At 42.9% G+C, this 14411-nt stretch overlaps 1 protein-coding gene across 2 annotated transcripts in view; it reads right to left on the reverse strand.

Moving 5' to 3' along the window:
- The window catches only part of OPHN1 (oligophrenin 1), a 245681-nt gene that overhangs the window by 73530 nt on the left and 157740 nt on the right, over positions 1-14411 (reverse strand). For both annotated transcript variants that reach the window (XM_040442671.1, XM_040442670.1), the window contains exons 9-11: positions 11689-11818; positions 11164-11264; positions 469-560 (exon numbers count right to left, since the gene is read on the reverse strand). In XM_040442671.1, coding sequence (XP_040298605.1) covers positions 469-560; positions 11164-11264; positions 11689-11818 — 323 coding nt within the window. The remainder of the gene's footprint in view (positions 1-468; positions 561-11163; positions 11265-11688; positions 11819-14411) is intronic.

The following is a 14411-nucleotide window of genomic DNA, read 5'->3' on the forward strand; positions in this document are numbered from 1 at the left end:
GTTCATACTGATAAGTCAGTCAGATTTTTGGTTAGGGTTTTCACTAGGAGTTGTCCATCTTCCTTCCCTAGTTCTCAGGCCTGATTGCCTGTGCCCCCCCCCCCCTTCCCTCCTATGCTCGTGTGGTGTTTCCCTCCCCCACCAAAGCTTGACAGAAATGCTCTGATGCTCATATCAGGGGGCTGCCTGGGTGAAACTGTGGGTATGTCCGGATTCAGCTCTGAACCCGACAACCCATTTAAGCATCTGTTATGCTCATTTGCCATCCATTTTAGCCATTTCCGTCTGAGATCCATTACTTCATACAGAAAAAAAAGTCCTGCATTTGAAACTGGCCTTAGCGTGCGTGCACATTATTGGTGAGAATCAATACCAAATCAGAGGTTACGGCAGTAGACAAAATTTGGCAATCATCATGGTATGGCTAACTGATAGCAGAATACAATTATGTAGTATCTAAATACTTACCTCTCATTAGCCTCTACATCAAAGCAAAATCTCTTGTCAATGGAGTCACTCTTTCTTCTTGTGCAAGATTTAAGGGTCAGTTCTTGGCTCACCTATGTGAAAAAACACAATAATGATCACTGGTTAAATAGAAGCAGCAAATAGCAGAGCGCCTATGAGTAGAAGAGTCTGGGAAGAAGGTGCTATGGAAGGCAGGGGTATTAACATCGCAAAAAAATTGTGTACATGGCAATAGAAAGCAGTAAGTAGAGCAGAAATGAGAGGAAGAGAGATGAACTGGGAGTAGACAGTATAAAAAGTGATCAGTAACACTAAGAACAAAGTGGTAAGACAGATAAACAGAGCAGGTCTGAGAGAAGATCACAAGACAGCAGCAACGAGAAAGAAGTGGCAACAACAACACTTCATTCGCAAGCATGAACAGCAATGTAAAGGGCGGAAATGAGAAACTACAATGTGTGTCTCCCTTCCGACAGATGGTAAGACCGGATTATCACACAGGCTTTCCTTGCAGACAAACAGGATTAGATGGTCACTAAACACAGACAATTACAGATCTTCTGTTATATGATGGTCTACAAACACCACAAGCAACTGTATACAGAGTAACCAAAATAATACATTTTAGATTTTACAGGTAACTGAGGATTAAATTATACCATATAAATACGAGGAGAATATTCTGTATATTTAGTCCATCTTAGGTTTCTATAGTTCTCTTTCCAAAATTAAAAGCGTTCCTCTAATGAAATCAGCTCATGTCTGAAAGAGAACCTTCACCATGCAATCTGCTTTGTTACAGAGCAGAAGGAGCGGAGCAGATTGATATACAGTACAGACCAAAAGTTTGGACACACCTTCTAATTCAAAGAGTTTTCTTTATTTTCATGACTATGAAGGCATCAAAACTATGAATTAACACATGTGGAATTATATACATAACAAACAAGTGTGAAACAACTGAAAATATGTCATATTCTAGGTTCTTCAAAGTAGCCACCTTTTGCTTTAAATACTGCTTTGCACACTCTTGGCATTCTCTTGATGAGCTTCAAGAGGTAGTCCCCTGAAATGGTCTTCCAACAGTCTTGAAGGAGTTCCCAGAGATGCTTAGCACTTGTTGGCCCTTTTGCCTTCACTCTGCGGTCCAGCTCACCCCAAACCATCTCGATTGGGTTCAGGTCCGGTGACTGTGGAGGCCAGGTCATCTGGCGCAGCACCCCATCACTTTCCTTTATGGTCAAATAGCCCTTACTTTCAAAGTTTTCCCAATTTTTCGGCTGACTGACTGACCTTCATTTCTTAAAGTAATGATGGCCACTAGTTTTTCTTTACTTAGCTGCTTTTTCTTGCCATAATACAAATTCTAAGAGTCTATTCAGTAGGACTATCAGCTGTGTATCCACCTGACTTCTCCTCAACGCCACTGATGGTCCCAACACCATTTATAAGGCAAGAAATCCCACTTATTAAACCTGACAGGGCACACCTATGAAGTGAAAACAATTTCAGGGGACTACCTCTTGAAGCTCATCAAGAGAATGCCAAGAGTGTGCAAAGCAGTAATCAAAGCAAAAGGTGGCTACTTTGAAGAACCTAGAATATGACATATTTTCAGTTGTTTCACACTTGTTTGCTATGTATATAATTCCACATGTGTCTATTCATAGTTTTGATGCCTTCAGTGTGAATCTACAATTTTCATAGTCATGAAAATAAAGAAAACTCTTTGAATGAGAAGGTGTGTCCAAACTTTTGGTCTGTACTGTATAACTTTATGGGAAAAGATACATCAAAATGTATCAATTCTGCCATAGTTTTATGGGTTTTTCCCGTTTTATAGTTTTTCCTGTGTTTCAATACGTTTAAAAAATAAAATGCCCCACCAGTAGTTCCCTATGGACACATAAAGCCCCCTAGTAATGCCCTCTTTACATACAATGCTCCCCAGTAGTCGCCCCTTACTATATAATGCTGGACTCTTAAAGGGGTTTTCTCATCTGAGGCAATGGGGGCATATCGCTAGGATATGTCCCCATTGTCTGATAGGTGCGTTTCCCATCGCTGGGACCCGCACCTATATCGAGAACGGAGTTGGGAGCGCTGTGGCTGGAGGACCCCAGATTTCCCGGGGTCCGTCCACCACCAAGCGCTAATCCCCGCCACTCCTATAGAAGTGAATGTGAGCGTGCCGGGCATGCGCGGCCCATGCTCCTGTTGATTTCTATGGGGCAGACGGCAATAGCTCGGCTATTTTCGGCTGCCCCATAGAAATGAAAGGAGGGCGGCTGCGCATGCGCAGTGCGCTCTCCTTCACTTTCGGGGCTCCATTCTCGATATAGGTGCGGGTCCCAGAGGTGGGACCCGCACCTATAAGACAATGGGGGCATATCCTAGCGATATGCCCCCATTGTCTGAGATGAGAAAATCCCTTTAAGAGTCCAGCATTATATAGTAAGGGGCAACTACTGGGGGGCATTGTATGTAAAGAGGGCATTACTAGGGGGCTTTATATGTCCATAGAGCACTACTGGTGGGGCATTATATCTACTGAGGTATAAATGAGAATTATTACCAAGTAGGGGCATAAAAGGAGGCATTAATACTAAATAGGGGTGTTCAATTATGCAGAAGGAAGTTGTAGTCAGGAGACGTCATCTGTCATGATCTGTGCAGTACTGAGGGGAAAAAAAAGGAAAGAGCTCCTCCGGCAAGAGGAGACATCACCTGTGTCACTGAGTGTGGGCCTAAACGGGATTATTAATGACTGGGTCATGGTTTAGCGGTATTATTTGTCCTTTATAAACTGTTATTATTGGCAAGGGTGGCCATATTGTATATTGTTATGTGCGTGAGTAACCTACGCTACACCGCCTGATCCACATGGCCACATGGTCTTGCTCAGCCAATCAGTCAAGCATAGTGCTGAACTGACATAAGATACCACATCTTCTAGTAGCAAACACTGGCTTATACAAGGGGCCATTCCTATTGACAGGTTCCCTTAAGGCTGGGTTCACACGAGCGTGTCCGGATTAGTTCCGGATGCGTCCCGGTGTGTTGCGGCAAACCCGCGCGAGTAGGAATGCAATTGCAGTCAGTTTTGACTGCGATTGCGTTCCGATGTTCAGTTTTTATCGCGCCGGTGCAATGTGTTTTGCAGGCGCGTGATAAAAAACCGACTGTGGTACCCAGACCCGAACTTCTTCACAGAAGTTCGGGCTTGGGTTAGGTGTTGTGTAGATGTTATTATTTTCCCTTATAACATGGTTATAAGGGAAAATAATAGCATTCTGAAAACAGAATGCTTAGTAGGTGATCAATTGAGGGTTAAAAAAAGGAAAAAAAATTAACTCACCTTCTCCTCTTGTTCACGTAGTTCCCGGTCTCTTCTTTACTTCTTTAATGATGAGCTGTGGGCTAAAGGACCTTTGGTGACGTCAGATCACATGCTCCAATCACATGGTCCATCACCACAGGTCCTAGCCGGTAGTTCATCATTAAAGAAGTAAAGAAGAGACCGGGAACTACGCGAACAAGAGGAGAAGGTGAGTTAATTTCTTTTCTTTTTTTTAACCCTCAATTGATCACCTACTAAGCATTCTGTTTTCAGAATGCTATTATTTTCCCTTATAACCATGTTATAAGGGAAAATAATACAGTGAATAGACTGTCACCTAGCAACCATGCGTGAAAATCGCACCGCATCCACACTTGCTTGCGGATGCTTGCGATTTTCACGCAACCCCATTCACTTCTATGGGGCCTGCGTTGCGTGAAAAATGCAGAATATAGAGCATGCTGCGATTTTCACGCAACGCACAAGTGATGCGTGAAAATCACCGCTCATCTGAACAGTCCCATTGAAATGAATGGGTCGGGATTCAGTGCGGGTGCAATGCATTCAACTCACGCATCGCATCCGCGCGGAATACTCGCCCTTGTGAACACAGCCTAACGCCTTCCTGATGCAGAGATTTTCCTTTTTTTCATTTTTTTCCCTGCCTTGCCAGACCCATAACCTTTTTATTTTCCTATTCACATAGCTTTATGAGGGCTTGCTTTTTACGGGACAACTGTACTTTCTAATGGCACTATTTAATATTGCATGCAACGTAATGAGAAGGTGAATAATTGTAAATGGTAAGATATTGGAAAAAAAATAAAAATTCTGCCATAGTTTTATGGGTTTTTACCGTGTAATCCTTTTTCCGGTGTTTTAATACGTTTAAAAAATAAAAACTTTGGCGAAATTTTTATTTTTTTTCCCTTGCATCACCAACCATATTCTGACCTCCATAACTTTTTTATTTATGTCTGCTGAGCAGAGACGGCTCATTTTGTGCAGGGCGACCTGTAGTTTTTATTGATAACATCTTGGGCTGTGTTTGACTTTTTGATCACTTTTTATAAAAAAATTTTGGGAGGTGAAGCAACCAAAAATATCAAATTGTCCATTTAGATTTTTTCCTCTACACCATCCACTATATGGAATAAATGCTTTTATATATATTCAGATGCAGCAATACTAAAGATCTTTATTTTTTATTGTTTACTAGCAGAAGGACCCGGCTTCACTCGGGTATATTTATTCTATTTCATTTAATGTTTGTGTGTGTCGTTAAAAGATATCAACACTATCCACAATAACAGTGACATCTACAGCCCCCGCCCCCTTAAAGGGTTTCTGTCATGAGAAATAACTTTATGTAGCTAACAGACATTAGTGATGTGCTAATGTAAGCAGTACATAACAGTGGGCTTTATAACTCCCTGCCTGCCGCCGTTCTCTTAAAATAAAGACTTTTAAAATATGCTAATGAGCCTCTAGGTGTTATGAGGGCGTTTCTTCAGCACCTAGAGGCTCGGTCTACTCACTCTTTGGCACGCTCAGGTCTAGTTGATTGACTGGCGAGTTCTCCTCTTCGTCCAGTAAATCCCGCGCCTGCGCCGTCCCTTTAGTATTCGGTCCAGGCGCAGTGAGTGAAGGACGCGCTCCAGGAGCTCTGTCGGCTGAGGCATAGAAGGGGCGTGGCCTAACAGCTCACTCTAAGACAGCAGCACTGTGCTGTCTGAGTGTGAGTTGCAGGGAGAAAGTCACCCTCGCTACCACCCCTGCAGCTGACAGAAGTTGATTTTTACCTTCATTTTTCAATCCCTGTTGGGAGGGGGCATGGCCTAACCGGATCACGGACGTGGCTTAACGGGCCCTGGGGGCGTGGTTTTAAGTTTGACTTTTGAGGGTGGACACATTGTGGCAGGGGGCGTGTCTGGGCCCCTTCCTGCAAGAGTGATGCCCCTCTGGACACCTTACTGGCTCATTTGCATACCAAATAAACTGGATTTTCAGAGGATAAAAACATCTATTGCTGGAACAAAGGCACATCTTGAAATAAGGTACTAAGTGCTATTAGGCCATGGCTTTACTTCAATAGTGATAATCCTGTGACAGATTTCCTTTAAAGCTCACCTACAGCAGTGAATAAAAATAGCTGGTGTAAAGGCTGGTGTAAATGGCTGGTGTAAAGCTGTGTATGTGGAGACCAACAGCCTGCAAGCTTCTATTGGCGGATAAGGGTCATGTGACCAATCTTCTATTGGCTAATGCATATTTTTTTTTTGAATATCTAGAGAGCTGAGACCTGGTCTAAAACCTTCCCGGACACATGATGTATCTGTGTGCCAAATTTGGTGATTGTAAATGCAACGGTGCGGATTCCTTTAGCGGACATACACACACACATATGCTCAGCTTTATATATTAGATTTGTAAAATGGGGAAAGAGGGAGAAAAGTAGAATTTTTATATCTTTTATTTTTTTTTACATCTGTATACTTATACACGTCTTTTTACTTAATCAAGTCCTGTTACAAGCAGGGCCTGATAGGAATTTTGCTATGACAAGAGCCTTCAGAAGGCCCAAAGTTTGCTCACCAGGAGCACAGCGGTTACACTAACTGATCACTCAGATGCCATGGTCACAACTGACGGCATCTGAAGGGTTAGAAGTCTGTAATCGGCGCTGTTGCCTATCACAGACTCTGCGAGAGTTAAAAGGCAGAAAATCAGCTCACCCAATAGCATGAAAATGTGATGCTCGAAACTATAGGACCGATTTCCAGGCAGCGATACATCCAAAATTCAGGATAATCGACACTTTGGTAAAATTCCAAGTTTATTATATCTTAGGACACATAGACCAAAATTAAAATACAATCTCCTACATGTGTCACATGCACACTTAGTCATAGCATAAAAACAAGGAAAGTATAATGGGGCATAAAAGCCTAATCTGGAAAACCCCTTTAAGGAGCGATTTTAAGGTGTTTATCTCTTTATCACATTTGCACCAGGTTGTTATCATAGTCTTTATGATCCCTCTGGAATTTTTTATCTTTTTTTCCCTCAAATTAGTTTTTATATTTTCATTAACTTTCTGTTCAATACGTCAAAAATCCTGAACTTGAGTCATTGACTTGAATTGATTTCTTATGTGTCCTGCATATCGCTTTTTTGTGCATTTCATAGTTTACAATTTATTTCATTAGTTTGGTGGAGGATTATGATAATATATCATACCATTCTGTCAAAAACTGTTCATTATAAATGTGTGTAGCATTTTTTTCATCGGTCACCCCCGTGAGATCATAATTTTGTGAAATGTATGTCCACAATTTTTAACTATCCCAGTAATGTGCACGTTTGTATTTCATACCAGATTTTCCATGCGTCTATGGTTGGTGAAAAAGCCTTTTGAATAATGACATTTGAAATCCGTTTTCCAAAGGGCATGAATTTAAAAACAGATTTGACTTACCTTATGGATTCTGTTCACACTCTTCTTTACAACACTTGTTGTTTTAGTACTTATTATGTGGACAGTGATGCATATGTTTCTATTTTATACCAGATCTTCTATATATCTATTGCATTTCCCAACATATCTTGCCTTAAACTAAATGGTACTATATGCTTTCATGCTTGGACTAAGCATGTAGTGTGCATGCGAAAAGCGTAGACAATTGTATTTTCATTTTATTACATATAATAAACTTTAAATTTCAGCGAAATGCCGATTAGCCACAAATTTGGATGTATTTGCCAAAGTGCGTCTGCTGTATAAAATAGCAAGAACTCTGCAGCTATGACTCCTACTTTTACACGTTTGCCATGAATGAATGGTAATGTGGTAATGAAAAAGAAAAGAAATGTATATATTTATATTAACTTCTAGTTGAATTATGACCATTTCTTGTATATATGTAGAAGAGAAAAAATGGCATCATTATTTAAATTACCCCTGCGGGCAGCCACATAGGAAGTCACAGACTATTCTCCTATACTGTTTGTACAGACAATGCCGCTGGGTATGTGTGTGCTTTACAGCAGCTACACTGGTCAGGAAAATATACATAGGCTTAAAGAGGACCTTTCACCGATTATTACACTATGAACTAACTATACAGACATGGAGAGCGGCGCCCGGGGATCTCACTGCACTTACTATTATCCCTGGGCGCCGCTCCGTTCTCCCGTTATGCCCTCCGGTATCTTCGCTCACTAAGTTATAGTAGGCAGAGATTCCAGTCACTAAGTTATGGTAGGCGGAGTCTGCCCTAGCGCTGGCCAATCGCAGCGCAGAGCTCACAGCCTGGGAGGTTATTTTCTCGCAGGCTGTGAGCTCTGCAATGCGATTGGCCAGCGCTACAGAAGAACAAGGGCAGACTCCGCCTACCATAACTTAGTGAACGGAGATACCGGAGGGCATAGGGGGAGAACGGAGAGGCGCCCAGGGATAATAGTAAGTGCAGTGAGATCCCCGGGCGCCGCTCTCCATGTCTGTATAGTTAGTTCATAGTGTAATAATCGGTGAAAGGTCCTCTTTAAGGTCATTCTAGACAGACTGATTTATAGAAACATAGAAACATAGAATGTGTCGGCAGATAAGAACCATTTGGCCCATCTAGTCTGCCCAATATATCTGAATCCTATGAATAGTCCCTGGCCCTATCTGATATGAAGGATGGCCTTATGCCTATCACATGCATGCTTAAACTCCTTCACTGTATTTGCAGCTACCACTTCTGCAGGAAGGCTATTCCATGCATCCACTACTCTCTCAGTAAAGTAATACTTCCTTATATTACTTTTAAACCTTTGCCCCTCTAATTTAAAACTGTGTCCTCTTGTGGTAGTTTTTCTTCTTTTAAATATGCTCTCCTCCTTTACCGAGTTGATTCCCTTTATGTATTTAAAAGTTTCTATCATATCCCCTCTGTCTCTTCTTTCTTCCAAGCTATACATATTAAGGTCCTTTAATCTTTCCTGGTAAGTTTTATCCTTCAATCCATGTACTAGTTTAGTAGCTCTTCTCTGAACTCTCTCTAGAGTATCTATATCCTTCTGGAGATATGGCCTCCAGTACTGCGCACAATACTCCAAGTGAGGTCTCACCAGTGTTCTGTACAGCGGCATAAGCACTTCACTCTTTCTACTGCTTATACCTCTCCCTATACATCCAAGCATTCTGCTGGCATTTCGTGCTGCTCTATGACATTGTCTGCCCACCTTTAAGTCTTCTGAAATAATTACTCCTAAATCCCTTTCCTCAGATACTGAGGTCAGGACTGTGTCAAATATTCTATATTCTGCCCTTGGGTTTTTACGCCCCAGGTGCATTATCTTACACTTATCCACATTAAATTTCAGTTGCCAGAGTTCTGACCATTCTTCTAGTTTTCCTAAGTCCTTTTCCATTTGGCGTTTCCCCCCAGAACATCAACCCTGTTACATATCTTTGTGTCATCAGCAAAAAGACAAACCTTACCATCGAGGCCTTTTGCAATATCACTTATGAAGATATTAAACAAAATTGGTCCCAGTACAGATCCCTGTGGAACCCCACTGGTAACATGACCTTGATTTGAATATTCTCCATTGACTACAACCCTCTGTTGTCTGTCACTCAGCCACTGCCTAATCCACTCAACAATATGGGAGTCCATGCTCAATGACTGCAGTTTATTGATAAGTCTTCTATGTGGGACAGTGTCAAAAGCCTTACTAAAATCTAGATATGCGATGTCTACTGCACCTCCACCGTCTATTATTTTAGTCACCCAGTCAAAAAAATCTATAAGATTTGTTTGACATGATATCCCTGAAGTAAACCCATGTTGTTTTTCATCTTGCAATCCTTGGGATTTTAGATGTTCCACAATCCTATCCTTTAATAGGGTTTCCATTAATTTGCCTACTATTGATGTCAGACTCACTGGTCTATAGTTGCTCGATTCCTCCCTACTACCTTTCTTGTGAATGGGCACGACATTTGCCAATTTCCAATCTTCCGGGACGACTCCTGTTACTAATGATTGGTTAAATAAATCTGTTAACGGTTTTGCCAGCTCACCACTAAGCTCTTTTAATAATTTTGGGTGTATCTCATCAGGCCCCTGTGACTTATTTGTCTTCACTTTAGACAGCAAACTTAGAACATCTTCCTCTGTAAAGACACATGCATCAAACGATTTATTAGTCATCCTTTCTAGTGGAGGTCCTTCTTCTTTTTCTTTTGTAAAAAGGAATGAGTGCCAATAACCAATATAACAAGTTTATTTGCTCTTGCTGAATGGACATTTTAGATGGGCCAATGTAAACTTAAAGGGGATCATCCGTCCATTGTTAAAGGCTAATGACACCTTAGGGAGAAATTGTTTGATCACTGCATTTTATGGTAAAAGTTATTTTTTCAATTGCTCATTTTTAAAAATGTTAAAAAGTTTTTCCTCTACAGCTTTCACTGCACCTGGAGACTACTACTCTCTGCTTCACACTGAATCCGTGGCACTTCCTGGTCAGCTGGATCAGCAGACCTTATCTCTGAACTTCTGACAGATCATAAACACACATTAGGCTGGGTTCACATCTCCTTTTTGTACCTCTGGTAGTCTGTTCTAGCAGAGGAACAGACTCTTGGAGTTATCGCGTCCAGCATAGCCAGACACTGCCACACATTGCTGGATCCTTATTCACTATAACGGGACCCAGTGGTTTTCCTGCATGCAGCAGTATTTTCTGGCTGAAACCCATTTAAGGTAAATAGAGATCCGATGGTACCCAGTTAGGCCTAATAATGGTAACTCTGGTAGTTTGTTCCACTCCTGTAACAGACAACCAAATTTACATGACAGAAATGTGAAAAAACCCTTATAGTTATCAATTTCATAAAATATTAGGGCTACAGATCAAGCGAACAGAGCAGCTCCCCTGTAGGGTTAGTGTGTGTGTTCTATTGGCCAGTGTGAAAACTGGAATATGTTTGGATTTTCACAATGGTACAGTATTAACAATTACAAATAAAAAAGGATCAAAAAAAAAAAAAAAAAAGCTTAAAAATAAGCATGACTAAAAAAAATATTTTCTGATTATACATTTTTCCTTTAAATATTACCATCACGGTATTATGTATTGTGGGCCTTGCTCAAGCCACCGACAGTACAAAAGCATACTTTGACACTGCAATACACTGAAGTCATGACTGCTGTCCAAAGGCCTTTTGAAATTTTAGTGTTAGAAATTAATTATGGCTTCCAATGGTCAACATATCTTACAGAAAAGAGAACCCTGACAGGGAGGCACACACAACAATTTCTCAAAACAAAACCTTTTTTGCCAAAAGGGAGTACACTCACCTGTCGGGACCCTGGCTTCTGCTCTACTGTCATCATGCTTAAGAGTTTTCCTTCCTTTTCATATCTGCAGTAATACTTCACCCATGTAAGTCCAAGAGCCCCTGTAATCCAAGGTAAAATTAGATTTTACTCATCTCTTCCGTGATCTTTCCTTTCCACTAAAATAATGTGTTCTGTGACTTTGTGACACAATGGAGTAGCAATGGTAATGTGCAAGCAATGTACGCACATTCACCCAACTGGCACGGCAGATGGCATAATATATACTGATATGAATAGTCATAAAAGTACAAATAGGTTTGAACCTGTGCAAAGTGATAAAACATCCCTTCCTTAGTAGGCAAATAGGAAAAGAAAAGAAGAAAGGGCATTATGGTATTAGATATCGAATCAGCAAGAAAGTAACCTACAACATTCATAGCCCCCTCCTAACAGGATGGCACTGTGTGCCATTAATGATTTAGGGAAAATGACCGTTTTATAACAAAGAAGAAATGTTGTCCGTAATGTTAAAGGCCACATTACTTTTCTCTTGAGAGTACAAGTATCCTTCAATGGTACTCTGGCCCTTTAGTTTGCAGATCATTGGTGCATCCGTCATCCGTTGCTTTAAATCTTCCAATTCTTCCCTGGTGCTGCTGAAGTGATTACGTGTCTGTGGGGGAAGGTAAACTTTTTAGAGAAGTAGTAGATCTAGCCTAAGGCCTCATGCACATGACCGTTGTGTGCACCCGTGGCCGTTTTTCCGTGATTTTCTGCGGACCCATTGACTTTCAATGGGTCCGTTGAAAACTCTGAAAATGCACCGTTTGTCATCCGCCTCAGTGATCCGTGTATCCTGTCCGTCAAAAAAATAGGACCTGTCCTATTTTTTGGACTGACAACGGTTCACGGACCCATTCAAGTCAATGGGTCCGTGAAAAAACACGGATGCACACAAGATTGGCATCAGTGTCCGTGATCCTTGTCCGTAGGCTACTTTCATACAGACTGATCTGAAGATCCGTCTGCATAAAAGCTTTTTCAGAGCTGAGTTTTCACTTTGTGAAAACTCAAATCCGACAGTATATTCTAACACAGAGGCGTTCCCATAGTGATGGGGACGCTTCTAGTTAGAATATACTAAGAACTGTGTACATGACTGCCCCCTGCTGTCTGGCAGCACCCGATCTCTTACAGGGGGCTGTGATACGCACAATTAACCCCTCAGGTGTCGCACCTGAAGGGGTTAATTGTGCGTATCATAGCCACCTGTAAGAGATCAGGGGCTGCCATGCAGCAGGGGGCAGACCCCCCTCCCTCCCCAGTTTTAATTTCATTGGTGGCCAGTGCGGCCCCCCCCGGCCCCCCCTCCCTCTATTGTATTAATATCATTGGTGGCACAGTGTGCGGCCACCCTCCCTCCCTTTATTGTATTATTATTGGTTGCACAGTGTGCGCCCCCCCCCCGCCCCCCCCTCTATTATATTAATATCATTGGTGGCACAGTGTGCGGCCCCCCCGGCCCCCCCTCCCTCTATTGTATTAATATCATTGGTGGCACAGTGTGCGGCCCCCCTCCCTCCCTTTATTGTATTATCATTGGTGGCACAGTGTGCGGCCCCCCCTCTATTATATTAATATCATTGGTGGCACAGTGTGCGGCCCCCCCCCCCCTCTATTGTATTAATATCATTGGTGGCACAGTGTGCAGCCCCCCTCCCTCCCTTTATTGTATTATCATTGGTGGCACAGTGTGCGGCCCCCCCGCCCCCCCTCTATTATATTAATATCATTGGTGGCACAGTGTGCGCCCCCCTCCCTCTATTGTATTAATATCATTGGTGGCAAGTGTGCGGCCTCCTTTCTCCCCACCCCCCTAATACTTCGCAATATTAGAAGCATCATACTTACCTGCTGCGCTGTCTGTGACCAGCCGGGAGCTCCTCCTACTGGTAAATGACAGGTCATTAAGCAATGCGCCGCACAGACCTGTCACGTACCAGTAGGAGGAGCTCCAGGCCGGTCACAGACAGCGCAGCAGGTAAGTATGATGCTTCTAATATTGCTAAGTAACCATGGCAACCAGGACTGCAGCGTCCTGGTTGCCATGGTTACCGATCAGAGCCCCAGCGATTAAACTGGGACTCCGATCGGAACTCTCTGCTGCCACCAATGATCGGAGGGGGGGGGAGAGGGGAGGCCGCACACTGGCCACCAATGATATTAATACAATAGAGGGTGGGCGGGGGGGGGGGGGGGGGCGCACACTGGCTACCAATGATAATACAATAAAGGGAGGGAGGGGGGGCTGGGGGGGCAGCACACTGGCTACCAATGATAATACAATAGAGGGAGGGAGGGGGGGCCGAGGAGGCTGCACACTGGCTACCAATGATATTCAAACTGGGGAGGGAGGGGGGTCTGCCCCCTGCTGCCTGGCAGCCCCTGATCTCTTACAGGGGGCTATGATACGCACAATTAACCCCTTCAGGTGCGGCACCTGATGGGTTAATTGTGTGCATCACAGCCCCCTGTAAGAGATCGGGTGCTGCCAGGCAGCAGGGGGCAGTCATGTACACAGTTCGTAGTATATTCTAACTTGAAGCGTCCCCATCACCATGGGAACGCCTCTGTGTTAGAATATACTGTCGGATATGAGTTTTCACGATGTAACTCAAATCCGATGGTATATTCTAACATAGAGGCGTTCCCATGGTGATGGGGACGCTTCAAGTTAAAATATACCATCGGATTGGAGAAAACTCTGATCCTATGGTATATTAACTCCTGACTTTACATTGAAAGTCAATGGGGGACGGATCAGTTTGTAATTGCACCATATTGTGACAACGTCAAACGGATCCGTCCACGTTGACTTGCATTGTAAATCAGGACGGATCCGTTTGGCTCCGCACGGCCAGGCGGACACCAAAACGACTTTTTTTTCATGTCCGTGGATCCTCCAAAAATTAAGGAAGACCCACGGACGAAAAAACGATCACGGACCAACGGAACCCCGTTTTGCGGACCGTGTGCATGAGGCCTAAAGCTGTCACACAAGATTGGCATCCGTGTCCGTGATCCGTGTCCGTAGGCTACTTTCATACAGACTGATCCGAAGATCCGTCTGCATAAAAGCTTTTTCAGAGCTGAGTTTTCACTTTGTGAAAACTCAAATCCGACAGTATATTCTAACACAGAGGCGTTCCCATAGTGATGGGGACGCTTCTAGTTAGAATATACTAAGAACTGTGTACATGACTGCC

This window comes from Bufo bufo, chromosome 8 (genome assembly GCF_905171765.1).
Source record: "Bufo bufo chromosome 8, aBufBuf1.1, whole genome shotgun sequence".
Taxonomy (NCBI): Eukaryota; Metazoa; Chordata; class Amphibia; order Anura; family Bufonidae; genus Bufo; species Bufo bufo.